The sequence below is a fragment of the Hippichthys cyanospilos genome, chromosome 8 (assembly GCF_059441005.1).
Source record: "Hippichthys cyanospilos isolate Australia breed blue-spotted pipefish chromosome 8, RoL_Hcya_1.0, whole genome shotgun sequence".
In the NCBI taxonomy this organism is placed as follows: Eukaryota; Metazoa; Chordata; class Actinopteri; order Syngnathiformes; family Syngnathidae; genus Hippichthys; species Hippichthys cyanospilos.
In genome coordinates, this window is record NC_142376.1 from 16,427,501 (window position 1) to 16,448,637 (window position 21,137).

Sequence of the window (21,137 nt, forward strand, 5' to 3'; positions counted from 1 at the left end):
TATACAGTAAATACAAACACATGGAGAGGCAAAACTTTACACTATGTTTTTGATTTCTCGCACTGTTAAAATCAACAAGCACAAATCTGATGTAATATGAGATAAGCTGCAAAAGCTCTCAGAAGTGTGACACAAAATGCATTCCACATAAAAAGACAATGAGGATGGGGTCGTTTATTCTCACAACTTGTTCAGACCGAAGTATAGAATAAATTATTCATTTTCAGAAATAGTATTTACACACCGCAATTGCTTGAATTTCTAGAATAATTTCAATATTTTCTATAGTCAATTCAACAACAACAATGTTTTATTGTGATGTTAGCTACACATTTTGTAATTGAGGACTTCATAATTTCTGCATTTCTAAAATTATAACAGACACGTTGAAAATGCAAAATAATACGAGTAAAATAGGTGACCATTACTTTTACCCATTCCAAATTGTGTCACATAAAATGTACTCATCAAGACACATGAGTGGAGTCAATCATTTAAACCAATTAAATACAGTCTTCAAATTATGTGCTGTCAGAGCCTCAATAAGAAAATGTGTAGTTTAGTTACGGCTATGTCGTGGTTATGTGCTCTGTACCCAGAAGAAGAAAAATAAGGTCAAAAAATAATTGTCAAACAATTGTATAGCCTACATACGTTTTGAGTCATCAGGCACTTAATAGTTGTATTTAAACAAGGTCAAAATCCCGCAGGAAAAACTGTCCCTATAATCTTTTGAACCCAATATCTGTCTTTAGACCCGGAGGGAGTAACAGACTATTAATCTGCTTTTGTCCAAGTCAAATCACAGTTGGTCTTCTAGGAAATGACATTTTCCCAGATATGGATTGCACTCGTGCAGTGATCGACGCGAGGTGTAGGAAGCACTTTTTCAAATGAAAAATGCAACTTCCTGTAAGATGAGGAGCACTTCCATTTGTGAAGTTGAGTGTGAAGGATTGCATGAGTCACTACCAGAATATTGCAAACGACTTAGTGGAGAGGCCACCTCTTTGGCGCCAAGGTCAGTTGACAGGTTTAGTAGTACTGTACTTCTGATACTAGGTTAGGTTACTAATAATAGCTACATTTCCACCAAGCCATGCAGTTGCTTTTGCCACTGGATGACTAAACACGAAGGTTGTGTTTCTGGTGTTTAGGCAGGATTTTGAAGGCAGGCTCATATAAAGCATGTAAATGATGTGACATACAGTCGTATCATGTCACCTGATGCGTAAAGTAATTAAGGCTCAGGACAACTTTGTATCCTTCGTTGTTAATTTCAATCTTTAATTCAAGCAAATATTTGTCTTAAGGGTGCAACAAATTAATATTTTAATAATCCATTAATCTGTTGATTATTATTTCAAATAATCAATGAATTGGTTTTAAAAAGAAATGAACATTTTTATTTAAAAATTAAATCAATGTCCAAAACTATATCTAAAAGCAGAAAAGAGCAATTGCAATAGGTGTAGTAAACAAAAATGCAATCACTAGTTTGGTCCATAACGTTAAAAAAAAGGCCTTCTTTTTTTTTTTATTTTACAAAGTAAAATTATATGTTTGCCAATGTTTTATTTGGATTCTACAAAACGACAAGAATTACTCGTACATAAATGCCTACCGAAAAAAGAGAATATTTTAAATTAAACCAGCCGAAAGGTCTCCAAATGATGAATCAACAAACAAAAATGTTGATTTGGTTGATCAGAAATGATTGTCAGTTCATCAAATAAGGGTTGCAGTTGTTACAAGTTTCATATAAAATAGTAAAGGTAGATGTAGAAAATTTGATTAATCACAATTCATTATAGAATATTTTGCGATTAAAGTTAAAATATTGTAATAGCCCGACAGTAATAGAGTGAAGAGTGAACCGACCCCCGCTTTGCGCTTCATTTTTGGCACCTTCATTGCTTAGTTTTTTTTTTCTTTTTTTTTTTTATTTAAAAAAAGATATCGCAGAAAGAAGCTTGAAGGTTTTCCTGCATGCCAAACAAACGAGTTAACTGTACCAGCACATGGCACGGGTATTCCTACAAGACACATGATTGGCTCCCGGCGCGACAATGAGGACAGCAGGTGTAATCCACTCCTGAGCCGGGAGCCAATCACACGTCTTGTAGGAGTACCTATGAGCTGATTGACTGATTGTCTCGCCAGTATTGCCTACGCTGTCGTCAGTCTGGTTGAGTACACCTCTAGAAGCAGTCTCCAACTGAGCCTCAACCTAACGTCTCTACAAGTCAAGTGAGAACCTCTTTTCTGGCATATTAGCTGAATGTAAATTACAGTAGTGCTGCACGTACCATTTCTTTATGTGACAAAGCTGTGTGTAGCATACAAGTGAGAGAGGACTGAATGAGGCACGTGCGCGCGGCGAGAGGAGTGTATAAATTGAAGACGGACGAGAATGTTTGGCAGATGTCAGAAGAGTGCTATTATAATAAATTAGAATGCAGAATGTTTATGGAACAACTATCAAAAGATGTGAATCAAGGGCTGTGCTGAAAAAGAGTTAAAACTATATATATATATATATATATATATATATATATATATATATATATATATATATATATATATATATATATATATATATATATATATATATGTCTAAATGTAATAAGAGAATGTATAAAATGTTGGGTAAATTTGTGATTTTATATACAGTGCACAGTATACGTATGTGATTTTATTTATGTATTTATGATTGTATATGAATTATGTAGAATGTGTTATTATGTTCACTAAAATAAACTGTCAAACAAAGGGAGACAAAAAAGATGCTATTGAAGTATTGATTTTGAACTGCTTTTTAATTAACAGATATCCATCCATCCATCCATTTTCTATAAATATAACTCATATGGCATGCAGGCATGTGCAGTCTGTTAAAGAGAGGATGTTGGTGTTGGCAGACAATTACAAAAAAATTAAATAACTAAAAAAATGCTAAACTTCATATATCATATTTTGCATAGAGATCTGATGTTATCACCTGCCGCTTATAGTCCAGTGCGGCTTATCCATGACGAAAATCATTTTTTTTTGCTCATATTTTGCTGCTGTGGCTTATATACCAGTGCACCTTATAGTCCGGAAAATACGGTGAGTTTTAATCAATAAAAATTTAAGTAAATACTTGGAGTCTAATAATCTCAAAAGAGTACAAAAGTACAAATACATTCACATATTTTAAAAATTCTGGTACCCACATATAATAATTGTCCAAACTAAAGCTGACTACTTCACAAACTTGCCTGTCGCAGGTTATTTTTGGAACGTAACCCTCATGATAAGATAAACAAGGGTTCACTGTATACATCTATATTTGGCTTCTATGCCACCTCGCTGATCCAATATGTCACTTAAAAACACCAAACCAACATGAAATTCCACTGAGATAACACCTGGAAAAATAGGTGCTACTGACTTCAATTGCTATCAGAAAAATTTGCTTCATTCTCCATTCCCAAAACTGAGGAAACGCCCGCATAAAAACATTGCACAATGTAGCCTAGGAGTACTGCAATAACAACCACAGACAGACAGTCGACCTCATGAGGCAAGGAAGTGACTATTGTGAAAATATATAGCTTTAACTCCAGCCCCAGTGCACAAGTTGATTGATGACATTTCCTTTATTGGAAGTAAAGGTTGGTTGAGACTGTGAAATATGACCTGGTCACTACACACATATGTATGCCTTTACTGTTCAAGGCAGTCTCCACTGGCTCCGACATAAGTCAAACCCTGCCCATGAATCACATAATGAACCAAATAAAGAGCTGCATCTTCTTAGTTGAGCTTTTTTTTTTTTTTTTTTTTTTTTAAACCAGGGCTGATTTATGTTGAGCTAATGTGCAATGAAATGAATGTCATTTCATCTTATCAGGATGAAAATATGGCAATGTGTCTATGTTATTTCTCTAATGAGAAACGGGAGCAGAGATTCTGTGGAACTAAGCGATAGCTATAAAACAATGCATTTAAATAATTGTTCTAACCGATCAAAGGGATTTGTGCGGGCGTAGTCATGCAATGTGCCGGCTTGTGATTGAGCAGGGGAGAGATGACAGTTGTTGTAGCAAAGCCAGTAATCCTTTCATCTGATCAAAGTAATAGAGCAGCTTTGAAATGATTTAATGGACAGGTAATGTCTAAATTTCAAGGTATTTTAAGGTTGAATCTGTGTGCTTGCATTAGCTAACATGCGAAATGGATGGAGGACAACTTTAGTTTACTACACTGACATATTTGGACGTGCAAAGCAAAAAATAAGATGTCTTTCAATTTGGCTGCTGAATCTAACTGAATGACAAAATGGCAAGCATCTATTGTTCAATATTTGCTTCGAAACACGAGCCCTCGTCCAATGAGTCCAATGAATTTGAAAGTACATCCATCCATCCATACATCCTTCCATTATCTTAACGGCTTATCAAGAGAGTCGTGGGCGTGCTGGAGCCTATCCCAGCTGCCTTTGGGCTGCAGATGGGGGACACCCTCAACTATTTGCCCGCCAAGCGCAGGGCACACAAAGACGGGCAGCCATTGCATTCACACACACCTACGGAACAATTTAGAATGCCCCAAATACCTTCTATGTATGTTTTCGGAATGAACGAGGAAACCGGAGTGCCCGGAGAGACCCCACACGGGCACAGGTAGAACATGCAAATTTCACAAAGAAAGGCCAGAGCCAGGAGAAAACCCACAGCCTCCGCATGAAAGGGGGACGTGTATGGAGTAAGATCACTATCAAAAAGACCTATGCGTGTTTCACCATTCGTAGCCGTGTTTCACCAGTCGTATGAGTACGGCTCTCGCGAGACTCGACTTCACGTCTTTGCGTGAATCTCTCCTTTGGATCCGTTATTCTTATCCTTTGCATGCATGGATCTGAGCCTTTGGGTTTGAGTTGAATATGCAAATTGCGATGACGTCGCGCCAAGCTACCAGGCAAAATCAGTTCATCTGCAAATCATCCGCGCCGGCATTAGTTAACGAGGATACATTTTGTTGACAGCGATCTTACTCCATACATTAACAGCTGATTGTTTGCAAAGTGTATGGCCTATTTATTCGGAAATTGTTATATGAAATTGGACTGACAGGCTTATGACATGTAACTCCAAACCCATATATTGTTTGAAAATCATTTATTTAAATTATAAAATGGTAAGAGGCTAACTGACACGTAAGCACAACAATAAATAAGTAAATACATATTTTTTTAAATATTCATTTGTAATTAATTAATCTTTATTTTGTAATAGGGTTCTACTTCAGCGTTCGTGTGTTCATCGAGGGCTTTTTCCAAATCAAGCGCAGTGCTTGGTTCTGCCAGCAGAGGTGATTAGCTGTTACGGAAGCTTCCCAAAATGACGTCATTATCCAAAAATATTGGCCCTAAATGGCCCACAAAATCTTCATTTGAGCATTATCCTTAAGATTGAAGCCTGATGAGCCATTGAAAGCTTCCGTTCGCGTTCAATTCAGCCATTTTTTTCTGCTCTACACATATGTGGCGCGAATGACTCACAGATCGACTGACTTTGCCTAGTAGCTTGGCGTGACGTCATCTCAATTTGCATATTCAATTCAAACCCAAAGGCTCAGATCCATGCATGCAAAGGATTAGACTCACAAATCCAAAGCGCAGATTCTTGTAAAGATGTGAAATCACATCTCGCGAGAGTTGTACTCATACGAATGGTGAAACACGCATACATCTTTTTGACAGTGATCTTATAGGCGTCCTATTCTGGTCTGCCACCATTGACTTTCTTTAGTATATGTTTTAAATAATAACATCATGTAGTGTAAAATGTAACGTTACATTCAGTTACCTTATGGAAAATATACTTTTTAATTTGTATGTGAACAGTCGATTCCCTTGTTCATTGCCTGTTCAACTGTGGTGTCATTTTCTTTCGACAGCAAGTGGCAAAATGGCTGACACCTAAGATCGATAAAAAAGTTTTACTTAGTGTTTTACATTTCAAAAAAGTGTTATTCATCAGAATGCCATGTTGAGACTTGTGTGGGTGCGTTGAACATATAAGTGTAAATATAAATCTTTTAACTAGACTTACATTTAAATATTTTAACACCGCAAGTCCTTGCATACAGTTCAATGATGGCAATTTGAAAATATATTTTTTTAATGTGAGCGTCAACAGCCACACTTCACCTGATTAGTTTTTTTTTTGTTACCTGGGGAAAATATTTGCTCAAATTTGGACCCGCTAACACACAAACAATGTTTTGTTTTTTCATGGTTTAAAACACCCAAATCACTCCTTACCAAATGTGTAATTGTTGTTTACTTATTTCTTTTGTTTCCTCTTTTGAATGAAATACAATAAGACACAAAGAGAGACAGTACATATTTCACTGAAAATTGATTTTTTTTCTGACTACCACCATCATAAATGGCATATTTTCAGTTTTGAACTGTTAGAGGGAAACAAAAATTAAGCAAAATTCTTGCTGTATCTACATTTTAGTTTTGCTACATTAATACACGATATTGATTTATCTATGTAATCAATCGAAATTAGAATTTAACCTTACCACCAAACTAGGTCAAAATTGATCCTAATGTTCTAATTGTGTCTCTAATTGTAAACTACTAACAGTAAAAAGTACATATTGTTAAAAAATAGATTATATAACATGCAGGACGTAAAATCAGTATGTCTAAAAATTTGAAACAAACTGGCTCAGCTCCACTCTCGACTATAAAGCCAGTTGATGAATTTGAGCCCTAAGAATTTATAATGCCAATATACAAAAGTTCATTCATGTTGTTGTAGCCCTATCACAGAGATTTGAATCCAGCAGGAACTCAAACATGCAGACTGCATTTTAATTAAATGTATATGGCTCACTAGCGATTGGCAATCCGGTGAGAGCAACTTTGGCTGCAGTTACAGGTCAATCAAACCTGACCTAATGAGCTCATTGTTAAGAAAATATTACATGCTCAAATGAGCCTACAAGAAAATTAACATCCCAACATTAAATAAGACTATTAGGAAACCATGTCTAGAATAAAACCACTCAAATGTGCCCAGTGATTTTGAGGGCTTTAATTTACAGAGCAATCTGCTTCCTACTATCCATAAACACTGCACAACATCAGGTTAGTTACAATGCACGTTTGGTCTGTGCAGGTTTTATAAGGTAAATAGATTGATAACAGATCTATTTAGGCATTCTGCTCTTTTGGACTGGAATCTATGTTTTGGCAATAACGTAGGTGTCAAACGTAGGTGTCAAACGTAGTACCCGACAAAACAACTGCACATATTAGACATGATAGACGAGTTATTGTAGACATTCCGTTGACAATATCATGGCAGTCTTGCTCAATCATTTTGTGTTATTCTATGTTCCTTACATGATTTGTTTTAATAAGTAAGCAACCTACAATTCTACTACTTGATCAAATTTACGATTTTTGTTTCTGTGGCAAGCCACCGGAGGCATCATTTCATAGGTCAACCTATCCCCGCAGACCTGCAGGATAGGAATGGAAGAAGGCCTTTGGGGATGTAGAGCACCTGCATGTTTTCCTAATGAGGCCTAGCAGGAGATCCACTCATTCCAAACAACAGCAGATCAATGGCTCACATCCCATTACTCGAACAAACAAATGGCCTTCACTAAATACAGAAAGTGAATGTTTCATTTTTGAAAGTATGTTCATGCTGGAGGCCTTTGAATTTCCAAAAATCAGTGTTTTGAATTGGGCTTTTTACTGGAGACATTTTGTACAGACAAACTGGGTGCAGATGTCTTACCTTCACTGCAATCCGTTCCTTGGAATCCAGTCTGAGAACAGTCACAGGTAGGTTTGTTGTTGATTAAACTGCACACGCCGCCATTTAAGCACATGTTAGCTGCACCGCACAGGTCCTTTACGACCCCTTCATTGTCCACCATGACAGATGCTGTGTTGTTGACCTTTATGTCCGTTATCCAACCAGTGAAAGGCGGCTCATCCCTGACGGCAGCGGACGTGAGTCGCAACGCCACCGATCGCAACTCCGGTGGGATTCCACCTACAAACAAATGACTGAAGACGGTCATATCCCGCCTTTTGGACTTCACCTCCACCCATTTGATCTCATTGTCCACCATCAGGGTTGTGTTCTTAAAGTTTCTCCTTATGGTGACAGCGTGCCACTGGCTGTCATTCACCGCCATGTCAGATATCAGAGAGGCGGGCTCGGCGCAGAAGATGGAAAAACGAAGGCTGAGTTTTCCGTTCAGTAAGAGGAGTTCCAAAAAGTCACAAAATCCCTCGTCGTCAAAGTAAACCAGCAGCCCGTGGGAGCTCTTTGTTTTCATGTTGAAACTCATTTCACTTTCGCAGCACGCGTTCCAAACTGGGAACCGAGCCCACTGTCCCTGTGCACCTGTAAACTCTAGACAAGTGCCAAATTCTACATAGCCACAAATGAGCAGCCCGACCCAAATCAAATGGGCACTGTGACGCTTTTGTAAAACCATTGTGGGAACACTCGTTTATGTGGGTTGCTAAATTTATTTATAGGACGTTTTGATTGAGCAGTAAGTATACTGAGCTGGCTGTGACAGAGAAGAGACAGACTATTAAGGGTGTCATTGTATGATAGACAAATCCAAACACAATATTTGTTCAGTAACCATTTAAAAATGGTTAACGCTTATTTCCTGGTAGCAAAAAATACATATATATATTATCACTGTCTGGGCTGTTTGTGTAAAAATAACCTCATTTGTTTCAGGGTCCTCTCTGCCATGGCTCTGGAATGCCAACTAACAGTCCTTCACACACAAAAATTGTTTGCGATCATGCAAGAGCTCCTCCTGATGCCAGTTAGGGAATGCACGGTTTCACATGAGTTGAGATTGCAGCCTTAATCTTCATGTTCATGCCAACATGGTTTTGGCTGGTAACTGCAAGGCTCGCTTTAGGCTTTTCACCCCGCATCCTCTCTAACAAAGTGAAAAGATGCCATATGGTGACACACTGGCTGATGGCTGGTTGATCAAAAGAGGTCTGTCCGCCCAAGCAGGTTATCTGCAAAAGGAAAAACATGTCAATACAGCAGCAGCCTTATACCTTCACCGTGTCTACATTTGCCGGCACCATTAAATAATTTACAATACGTTGTGTCAAAATGGGAAAACAAGCATTATGCTTGTGTTTCCTCTAAAAGCAAAACCGCTGATTTCAAAACTTACGAAAGTTATACGATTAATAATTTCAACATAGCTTTCTGGAAAAAAAAAATGCTTCTAAAGGTAAAAACTCAATACCATGGCCCAACCGATATGGATTTTTTTTCAGGCCGATCGTAAAGCTGATTTTCGGCAGAAAATTATACTGATTACCGATTAATCAGCCAAAATTTTAAAACGTGGTAATGAATAAAAAAGTTGTTGTATCCTCCCAATGCATTCCAATAGGTCAGTGCTTCTCAAATAGTGGAGCGGGCATGGATTACCCCAGGAAAAAGGCTTTTTTTTTTGTCATTTGAAGTGTGTTAAACTGCAATAAAATAAGAATTTTCTTTTTTTTTTTTTCTTTAGGTTTCAGGCACTTTGATGCGCTTAGTTATTTTTTTTTCTGTTTCAGACTAAGCTGTCACCCGTATTAAACGCTGTAAAAAAATAAACAGTTGTTGAAAGTTTATGTTGCGTTTTTTGTTAACATTAAATAGAATACAGGTTAGGTATACTCATACAATATTTATAGATAATAATCTGATTGTCAGCGTTCTGAGTGGGGAGTGCAAAACGTTTTCTCTTTCTAAGGGGAGGCTTGGCAAAATATACATGAGAACCACTGATTGGTCAATTATTGTCACTATTCACGGGCCAGCCTGGTAACTATTTCCTGTGATTAGACGGTGTCAATCATAAATGTATTGTTGAAAGAAAAAAAAAGGTGGTTTTCCGTTCACAGAATGCATTGCGTGGCACAATTAATGAAGTTGTAATGACATTAATAGTTGTTGGTATATGTGTTTTTCTTACTAAGTGTTGAATGGGTGTCATATTTAACACATTTTCGTTTGCTGTAGATTTATTTTATATTTTTTAACTGAGACTTTAGGGTGTGTATCAAGTCGAGCCAAGTTGATTCTTTGCACTCCTTCCTTGCATTGTTCACAGTCTCATTGATTGTAAAATTTAAGATTTCATTTGTTTTGAATGACAGTTAGACAGAATTATCTCAGAAAAAAAAAAAAAATATATATATATATATAAAAATATATATATATATATATATATATATATATATATATATATATATATATATATATATATATATATATATATATATGTATGTATATGTGTGTGTGTATGTGCAAGGATATGTGTAAGGATGGTTTTACTGCAATTGGCTGGCAACCAGTTCAGGGTGTCCCCCGCCTACTGGCCGAAGCCAGCTGGTGATAGGCAAAATTGGCCAATTCAACTCACCTGCCGATGAATCGGTCAGGCCCTACGTCCCCTACTTCATACACAACATGATGTAAGACCAAAGCATTTTTCGCGACACTAGAAGCTCAATGAGCATCACAAGGATTGACTCCACAGATATTTTAGTTCTTATTTAGTGGGAGAAAACACAGCACAAGTGTATCCGGTTTGGAGTGACGATGATAGGTGATGGTGATCATCAAACCAAAGATAGAACTCATTGCCAGATGGAAAAGCAATATACAATGTCTCTACCCTGGCTGCTCAGGGCAAGTTATTCAAAGCAACAGCAAAATGACCCTTCAGCACAAGCTACCATCTCACTCTGCACATATGTCACAATTACTGTCATGTATTAGAATTGTGTTTTTTTTTCTCTCTCAAGTTTGATATGTTGCTGTAGACTTTGTCACACCTGTATGGCAGTGAAAAAATGAAAAATATGAGGTGCGTTGGCCTTTAAAAAGGGTACCCTTATTTCGCAATTTTTAGCAGTGTCTATTGATTGTGTAACTTTCCCTGTATATTTAATACTGAACCTTTAAAAACACATTGTGCCATTTGCTTTTTACTGAAGATGATACATGTGCTCAAGACTCAGGTAATGACCATTCACAGTTCAGCTTGCAAATGTCAAATGAACAACAGCAGATAATAGGTGAGCCACAACTGGCCATTAACTGAGCCTTTGCTAACAAAATAATAATGACCCTGTATTGTCATTTTTATGCAACGGCAAGTGTCAAGATGTGCTCTTAAAGGTGTTAATTGCATATAAAAATAATGAAGTCATCAAATCAAAGAAAATTATTTTTCTACTGCTGAAAATGGGTAAATAAATTTACTGTCCCTTCACCATGCTTTCCTAACTCCATTTTCATTTTTTTTATTATACAGTGGTTCACTTATTTTTAAGCTTGTATGACTTGTAATGTCAAACTGCTGTTCATAAAAGTTTTGACAGTTTAAGCCAAGAGCAAATTAATTTAGATTCCATAATTTCATTGATGCCTAGCAATGCAATTGTGACCAATCCAGGGTGTAACCAACCTCTCACCCATAGTTAGACTGCTTACACCTCATCTTAAAGCGACACCTTAAAGAGGGATGGAAAGTTCCTACGGGCACATTTGTTCGGGAAACACAAACAAAACCAATTGGACCACGAAGGTCCTCCTGCATAATTCTTGCAAATTTATTTTGACTGATAGCAGCACCATCACCCAGTGGATTCAGTCTCGAAGAATAAAATGCTCATCTCCACCAGTAAGCAATTACTTTTAAGTAACTGAAACGCTAGGATTTTCTGCAAGAAGATTACAAGTACCTAATAATGCAACAATGTCAACATCCAATCAGTATAAATCACCCCTAAACAGTTGCCTGCCGCTAGAGGGCCTTTTTACATTTGAAGGTTGTTATACGATACTGTGATGCATTAACAGAGTTAAAATCATAGATGTATTTATTTCTCCGTCATTTCTCACGCTCACGCTAATCTATACAGTTTTCCAAACGAACGTGTACTTCACACAGGCGTGCTCTCTGATGCAGTAAAAATAGATTTGTAAAATATTTATGTTTATTTCTATTCGATCTTTTCAAACCGGACACACCAAGCATGAGTAGAGTCGTAAATGTTATGGTAACACTAGCAGAAAAGATCATTTAGAATGTTACAACACAATATTATCAACAGTTCAGAGTTCTACTCAGCAATTTTACTTTGCATGAACTTCTATATCTTGATAAAAATCAACCCTTTTTAAAGTATAGTGAATGACCGACAAGTGCGTTTGACAGACAAAAAATACACGGATAAAAGTGCGCCATTTGCTCACAAAGGTCGATTTGTGTATCGAAATGCGCTAATTGTATTTACCTTAATTAGCTAACTGCGTGGTGAAACGGTTTAGCGTATCTTCGGAAGTACGTAAAATGAGTCTTAATTCACTAAATGTGTTTTTAAAAAAGGTGCTAACTAACGCCCGTTCATTCCGATGCTCGTCATGCGCCCCCCCCCCCCCCCCCCCCAAAAAAAAAAGGACGGCATACTCAGCATCGTTTACACATCTCATACCTTTCCCGCAGCAGACGACGAGGCGAAAAAAAGACTTTACATTTGATTGTATTTGTTTTATTTTTTTTGCCTAATGGAGGGCGAGAGGGTCTTCAAACGTTGCGCTATAATCGCCTTGTTTTGCGCTCCAAGCTTGTACCGGACCCTTAATATAGTTTGCGCGTGCAGGACGATGACTACGCCTCAAAAACATGTTGGTCAAAACATCTCACATTCACAAAAAGTACGCTTATAAAATGCGCGAGGAGACCATCCACTTTCACACTTAAGTGTAGTTATATTGATGTGGCAATTACCTTCAACGTGCTCCTTTCCTTTGTTGCCTCAAAAAAGCACGCAAAAAAAAGAAAAACACAATCAAAAACACAAATAACAATGAAAATGACCAACGAGGTTTCAGGGTAAGAGCATTGGAGCGAGATTCCAGTTTTTGTGGAGATGGAGAGAGGTGCAATGTGCTTTCCCGTTGAGCTCGTTCACAGACTGCGAGCAGCCACAGACACAACGATCCACGTGACTCCCTCGTGCAGGGGAGGGGTTGGATGCAGCACCTTGGACAGCGCTTTGGTGTCCGTACACAAACAGGACTATCGAGATACTAACTTGTTATTTGGAAAACTGCGGTGATGTATTACAGTGCAAAGATACCTTTTCCAAGGACAAAGTTCAGGAGCAATTTCTGCAGTATAGTTCCTGAGATGGAGAAACGGACGGATGGATGGACCGATTGGTCTGATTGGCAACCATTTTTATAGGGGGCAGTTTTCAAAATATTCCACATGCCTTTATTTAGTATATATGTCAAGCAAAAATTGGAGTTTAACATCGCACATTTGTTTTTGATACCGCTTCTCTGGGGGAGCTTGCGCATACCCGGGTTGACTTCTGGTAAAATGTGGATGACACACTAGACTGGTCACCACCAGTCAGTCACAGGGCACATATTGTACTGAGGCAGACAACCATTCACACTCAGCAGTTCCCATTGGATGGGACCCGGCCCCATGCCAACTGAAGAGAAGCCAAGCGAGTCAATCATTACCCCGGGAATGGCTTATAAATGTTGTAGCAGTGAAAATACGAAAAAAAAAAAATCAAAAACCTAGAAAGAGACAACAAAAATGAAAGCACATGGCTAACTGAAAAATAAAAACGAACGCATGCGTAGCTAGTAGTGAACTGTCGGAACAGACATGTGCACTGCATTTTCTTAATGCAAGATCAATGCTGTTGCAACATGAGGAAGCCAGCATGATATATATGACACATACTTGTATTGTTGCACTTGACAACATTGGCTGACAAGTTGTTTAAAATCCTGTTTGAGCCTGGTTCCCCCTTGGCTCCACTTTATCTGTATTCCCTAACTCACCAAATCTGCAATTTCAAAAATAGGGGACAGTTTATGGGGATTCATTTCAATCAATGCTCTCCTACGATTAAATGTCAAACACCTAAGTGTCAGTCATAGTAAATTCAAGAAATTGGACAACCCCCAAATGTTCAAATGTTTAACATTAGACTGGAAACATTTCTATTTTATAATGAACAAATTATTGTATGTAATTTATACACTGCTTTAGTATGTGTGTGTTTGTATGCACATTTTATATATAAAAGCAAGTAAGTTGTCTCCACTCGCCTGTTAAGATAAAAATGGAGTCATCAATTTGAAAACCCTTAGCACAGTGGTCAGTAGTACAAAACACATTTTGCCATGATACTTGATGGATCCACCAGATAATATTATTAATCTTTCAAAAGAAAATCTTTTTTAGTCTTTTTTCAAAGGGTCCTTTTCCAGTCATAGAAATATTTTTTTCAGCTCCTCTTGAAAGCATCTGTATCCCCCTCGGATTAAAGCTGATTGAATTTCAAAATGTGTGTCGTTACATTTATTAGATTAGAAGACAGGGAAAAGGACATCGCAACTCTGAATTTAATTTCCCGGGAATTAATGAATCATACGAGTGTGGGCTGCGAAGAGCCACTTGCATGTCCAGCTAAAATGAGCTTAGTGATTGTATTGACTCTTATATAATGACCCTATACAGATGATGCATGAGAAAACCATTAATGTGCCAAAAATCTGATTAAAAGTGAGATTTTAAAGCACCAGCAAACAGTCCAGGGCAAATTATCACCCGCCCTATTGACATTTGATCCAGGGACTATTGGATCAATGGATTGGCCATTCCCACTTTTTGCCTTACTTTATACAGTACTTGACAATTTGATGGCATTGTCCTAAAATTACGGTGGTAATTCAAGAGTGAAGTTTTTTAAAAATGTCCGTGTGTCATCACTACCACATGATCTTAACTACTACCACTTTATATCTGCTCTATGCATGTGTTTAAAAGGTCAGCAGAACAGACAGGAATGCACAAACAATGACCACTACTTATGCCATGTTTTCAGAAAATATTAATAGAAAACCATGAATTCCACACTTCTAATGTCTAAATCACAGCACTAGCCTCACAGATGCATCGTAGGCACAAAGGTCCAGAAGCTTCTCTTTACTTACTAAGGTTTACGCAATACTCTTTTTGAGATAAATCAAGATTCAGTCCCTTCCGAATGAGCTCATTATATTTGCCTTAATTAGCTATTTGCGTGGTGAAACCTTTGAGACTTTAGTGATTCAGGCCTATACAAATAAACTTGATTTGATTTGAATGTTCAAGTCAAACATCTGCTGCAAAGCAAAGAGACGATTTTATTGACTTTTAAGTCCAATGATAAGTAACCGTTTTGGGCTTACACCATGTTTTAGTCTTGATTTCTTGATTTCTGTCTTGCAATGTTCATATTTTAAATATAAATGTAGCTCCAATGTTTGTATAAACATATCAACATAAACATTTTCAAGGGTGTTATGTTTCTCTACCAGCCAATTAAACACTTGTCAAAGGGGTTTGAGCGACTTCAGGTCGTGCATGTGCTACAATTTCTGCTTTGTTCTCACTGATCTGAACTAGATAAGAGTTTTGTGTACATGACTGTGGAAAAAAAATAATTACATGATCCAAGGCCACATTATTTTGCAAAGACAAAAAAAGTCTGATTTATTCTTAACAGACTAAATGGTGACCCCACCGTGACATACAAGCTATTCTAAATGTCCTATCAAAATTAAGTTGTTTTTTTAAACAAACTTATTGTGCTCATCATCCTCTTGTCATTATCATTCATATATAGAAGACGCATAATTTTTACCTGTTGTGATTTTTTTTTTTTTTGCTCTGTGACCTCTGCAAACTCAAACAAAAAATGTTTTCAAATCTTTCCCCATAAACTGGATTTCATTCATATGTATTGTACACCTAAATTAAGTTTTAAAAAAACTACTAAACTTGGCAATTCTTCTGAGAACAGCGTGGTTCAAATGTGGAGCTAGGAAGTTATAAAAGGTGTGTTCGTATCATTGGCCACTATCTGTAAAACGTATGATAAAGTGGAATCATATTCATTGAATGCAAGCTAGTGTGAAATGGCCTGATAAATAGAGTGATGACACACCCACTGGTCACAAAGAGTAATCCAAACATTTAAAGGGAGCTGCTTTCATTCACTTTGTCATAGAAATCATTTCTGGTGAATGCAGGCTCAATGCACCTAAAATTGAAAAGCATGTGCCGAACTGCAGACACACAAACACACGTAAATCAGTATGTACATATGTTATTTATTGTCAATGGATATTCATACTTGAACATTAGAGATGGATGCTGGCTGGCTGGCTGGATGGATGGATGGATGGATGGATGGATGGATGGATGGATGGATGGTCAGTTTGAAAAATAACCAGAGGCACCTTTGCTAAAGGTAGAGTGATATACATTCTAGGAAGGAATTTGTTTACCACAGAATCAGTTTAAAATTTAGTCTACCACATAAATGCAAAACCCTTAGCTATGACTGCAGCCACAGCTAACGATAAGGAACAAATAGGCAATTTATTGAGAAATAACAAAGTTCGAGCAAACTAAACTTGAAAACAACCCGTGTTTGAACAAGTCAGGAACAGGAAAGGAAGAATGATCTGTTAAATGACTTTAATGTTATTGTTTAATGAAGAAAACAGCATCATTCCTCCTGATTGAAACTATAGGATACAGTAAGCTTTAGTCAAATGGTTACAACTGCATCTGGTAAAGAAAATAAATGACAGAAGCTACTAAATTGTTGTTGTATATCAATATTTTGATCCACCACAATAACATACCTATTTCATCCCTCGACAGCACAGATAAATATATAGCCTAGATGTGTTATCATCAAACTCCTCAGTATAGCTATTTAGACTATGATGTACTCCTAAAGGCACAAGCACAGTCGCTGAATAAGTGACAAATGACCACTGATCTCAACTGTTCTTGTTTTGAAAGTGTTTTACACCATCAAATGAATATATCCAACAGTTCTGTTCAGGATTGGAAAGAGCTTATCCCAGTTGACTTCCAGGAACAGACACCCTGCACTGGTCAGTCAGAGGGCATAAAAACAACTATTTACTCTCAGGTTCATACAGTTAATGAGAAGGAACTGATCCCACACAGGCAGTCAAAGTCACCGGTGGATTGAAATCCATGATGAATTTCCAGTCCAAAGATACATATTTTGTGAACATTAGCCCAGTAGTTCCTGAGCCGTAAGGGTTTAAGAAGGCCACCATACCACTTTTTAAAAATGTCAAAACCCCTGCTCCGACTGACCAAAAGGTTTGTTTTGTGCTATGACTACCTTTCATTAAAATCAAAGTCAGCTTTGTTCAACTCACAAGGGGATTTGTCCTGGAATGAACTTGTAAAATTCCTTAAACAACATTAGATGAATGAACGTAACAGTGAGCATATCAAAGACAAGGAAATAGAACATACTTTAAACTCTCTAAATATGCAGTCCATCAGTATAGCTTGACAAACCCACATGTGAGTTCTAAGACTAAATCCTGAGTTAACTTGAAATCAATGAGGTACATTTTTTAAAATCTTTTTATTGACATATTTGACATGCAATGGTGATGTTGAAAATAGCATACTACAAGGCCTCATAACATACATCAAATAAACAAACTAAGTACCCAAAGGGTATGATCATTCATGGCATGAGACCAAAAACAGGCATAAAGAATACAGCATCAATGGCCTGTTCAGCAACCATCCTGAACCACCACCAAACATCCACTCACTCTTATCCAATTGTTCAAATACAATAAACAATAAGTAAAAAAAAAGGATGTGTGCTACAAAGTTTTAAAGTGTAACAATGAACCTGAAATAGCATTGACGATTTGCTGGAAAGATTAAACATGATGGAATTCAAAACAAGTACCTTCCCTTGAGAGCACAGCAAGCAGCTACAATTAAAAGTGTTAAACAGCTGCAAGGTGAAGGTTGCTTGCTTCCACATGACTGCTCCTGACAGGAAGAAAAATCCACTTCATCTGAGGCATCTCCCTCTGCAGTCTTTTCTTAGGCCAGCGGGAGGAGGATCGCTCCCATTTTGCACTTTTCGTCAAAGTGGCAACCGGGGCCCGGGAACACACTTCATTAACTGCGCCTATGGCAGAAGACGGTAGCTTTTCCAGGCAGTAAGCACAAATCTGAAGTTGTAAGATGACCACAATGCATTACACGAAACAGGCTTGTCACTCCCTCCAAGGTTCATATCCTTTCAAGTGTGGGCACCGGTCAATCAAATGAAATGAGCTGAGAAACCCTGTGTGTTATTTACCCGTGCAACCACTCAGGTTGTTTCATCTGTCACAAAACTAGTAAAAATTGCCATCCAGTAAATTAGAAATGCATGGTCATAGACAACATTCATGCATCCCACCTTATGGCTTTCCTCATGCACTCCAAAATGCAATTGGGTAGAAGCACAATCACAGTTAGGTGCTCTACCTCATGGTTCATTGGGTTAGGTGATGAGGAGGATCTTGTAAATACTTTCCTTGGTGAAATCTCACAATCCACAACACACAGACGTTAAGAATACTGTGGAAAAAGTAGGCATACCTTTATTAGTATTCACAATAAAGAGATGGCTTCCTGACGGTGATGTAAAAAATATATGTAATAAACCAACACTAGGAAGTCCATATTTGAATCAAAACAATCCAACAATTAAAAAAAAGTTTACCATGTTTCAGAATCAGATTCTTTGAAAACATGACTATGATAACATTGTAAAAGGCATATTATCTTAAAGCTTCTCAAATGAAAACTGACAGTATACACTTCAATAGCATCTTCATTACCGTAGTTCATCCAAATCCATTGACGCCAATATTTCAATGCACAGAAGTAAAAATAATAAGCAGTCACTTCCAAATATTTCTGGAATCAGCCATTGATTAGTTAAAGTAGCCCCATGCGGAAATTGCAACAAATTAAAATAATACAATAACATTATAACATGTTAGAAATATAACACATGATCTGCAGTCAAAAAGAAATAATAGAGAACGAATAACTATGAATCCAAACAATGTATATTTTTAACATGCAATAACACCATGCATACCTGATTGTCTTCCTAAATTGGGATGAGCCATGATGAATGAATAACAGCAGCACTTTGTCCACCTATTTACGTACAAAATTGTTGGTTATTGATTCATTTCTCTTGTCAATTTATTCTAATTTATTTGCTTCTCTGTTGTATCCTCAATCATATCAAACAACATTCATTTATTCTCGCTCACTTGCTGGATAATCTGACGTCAGTGGGCGCGGTGAGGAAGAGAAGGCGGAGTAAAAGTTAGTAGAAGGTGGGGGTTTGTTATGATTTCTCAAAAGACTTTTCAAGCCTGGGAAAACTTGTATTCATCTATAAACGCATGCACGGCCTCAGTTTCATTTGCTCTTGCATCCTCCATTACATCATTAATGTTTGATGTAAAAATCCAACTGGAGTGCGACAGTACAATAAAAGCACAGCCACAACCTCCATCCTCCCATCAAAACACTTAATCATCAACCTAATGGCACAAGTAAATGCATTCCCGGTAGTCAAAACCATTTGGTTTTGCCAAGTACACACCTTTATTTTCTTTCCCTCTGGTTGTCACCCCAAATTTTCACAATATCTTCTCAGTTTCAGAGTACAGTCTTTATTTTAAAGCTGTCATTTTAAACTCTATTGTGTATAAGACTTAACTTTACTCACAGGTCATTCACTGGCACTCGAATAAATGGGAATTGTCTACAAAACAATTGTAACAAATGATAGCCTATCAAATTGTCAAGCTATCAGTTCACTGCACCCAAAGTAAGGAGCTAAGTATGGACTAAGCCATAAAACCGAATGAAACAATCCACATTTAGAAAACATTGAAATGAACGATAGGGTGTTATGGCTATCTTGCAGAATTCTGGAACATTACCTATCTCAATGCAACAAAGCAATGTCAGATTAGGCTTCTTTGACACATCATTAGATAGGTGTCTTTAGCCAGGCCATTGTGTTCTTGTGACCTTCCTTGCTCTGCAACTTCCTATCTAATAGCACCCTGGCTCTCATCATCTAGTTGAAACCAGTTACGGCAACACATAGTCACATGGGTCAGGCAAAATCATTCTCCTTGTGGCTAGGCGGCCAAGGCAGAATGAGAGTAGGAAACATTTTGTGTGACGCGGTGGCAGTCCGTGCATTTCACACTTTTGCCTTCCGTGGTGTCAGACTCGAATAAATACCCCTCAGAAGAACATGTACGCATGACTGAGCGTACACCTTAATCGTGTACAGCACAGGCTATTTTTCAGAGAAAGTAAACATCAATAAACTGCATCAACAATGAAAATTGATCACAAAACATTATACTGTCAAATCTTTTAAATAAAAGGGAATTTAAAATAATTGTCCACCAAGTTTTTTTAAGACCACCAAGAGCATGCGAGCTTTAACAAAATTGTACGCTAAATTACAAATCACAGTTTATATATACTGTACAGTATATATATATATATATATATATATATATATATATATATATATATATATATATATATATATATATATATATATATATATATATATATATATATATATATATATATATATATATATATATATTTAATCTTAACGTCGTCCTATGATTGGTTTGTGTTTTTCATCCTTGCATGAACGAAACCGACATGTCATCTTACTTGCTTTTGCAAAAATGCAATATCAGAGAACTGCTACTTAAAGATCTTTGGCTCTTGGTGAAAGAAGATGGAAACTAAAATTGCTTTCCTCCTACAATTCTGTGATCCCATCTATAAAATCAATTAAGACTTTAAATATAGGCTGCCCTCGCTGTTGAAATATTAAATTTTACATTATTCTAACCGAGCCCTTTTCTGAAAGTAATAATGCATGTCTTCTAAGTAGCAGGCTGAAAGAGCTCATCCATGTGATGAAGAGAACTAGGGGCAGCACAAGAATAACAATAAGCGCCCCATCTGGATTTCAGATTTCAGAGACACGTTGCAGAAGGAATCAAAGATGGACCTGTGTGGCCAAGAGGAGAACTAAGAACATTATACAAGAGGTAAGGTGTCTCATTATGAGGTGT

General features: G+C 37.2%; 1 protein-coding gene across 19 annotated transcripts in view; it reads right to left on the reverse strand.

Annotated features, from left to right (window-relative positions):
* LOC148420331 (neurexin-1a-like) overlaps positions 1-13,037 on the reverse strand; it is a 231,673-nt gene extending 218,636 nt beyond the window's left edge. For all 19 annotated transcript variants that reach the window (XR_015866291.1, XM_088420618.1, XM_088420624.1 and 16 more), the window contains exons 1-2: positions 12,865-13,037; positions 7,815-9,079 (exon numbers count right to left, since the gene is read on the reverse strand). Coding sequence is in view for 18 of the 19 variants with exons in the window: in XM_088420618.1 (XP_088276744.1) it covers positions 7,815-8,526 (712 nt within the window). In the remaining variant the exon portion in view is untranslated. The remainder of the gene's footprint in view (positions 1-7,814; positions 9,080-12,864) is intronic.
* Positions 13,038-21,137: the final 8,100 nt, after the last annotated feature.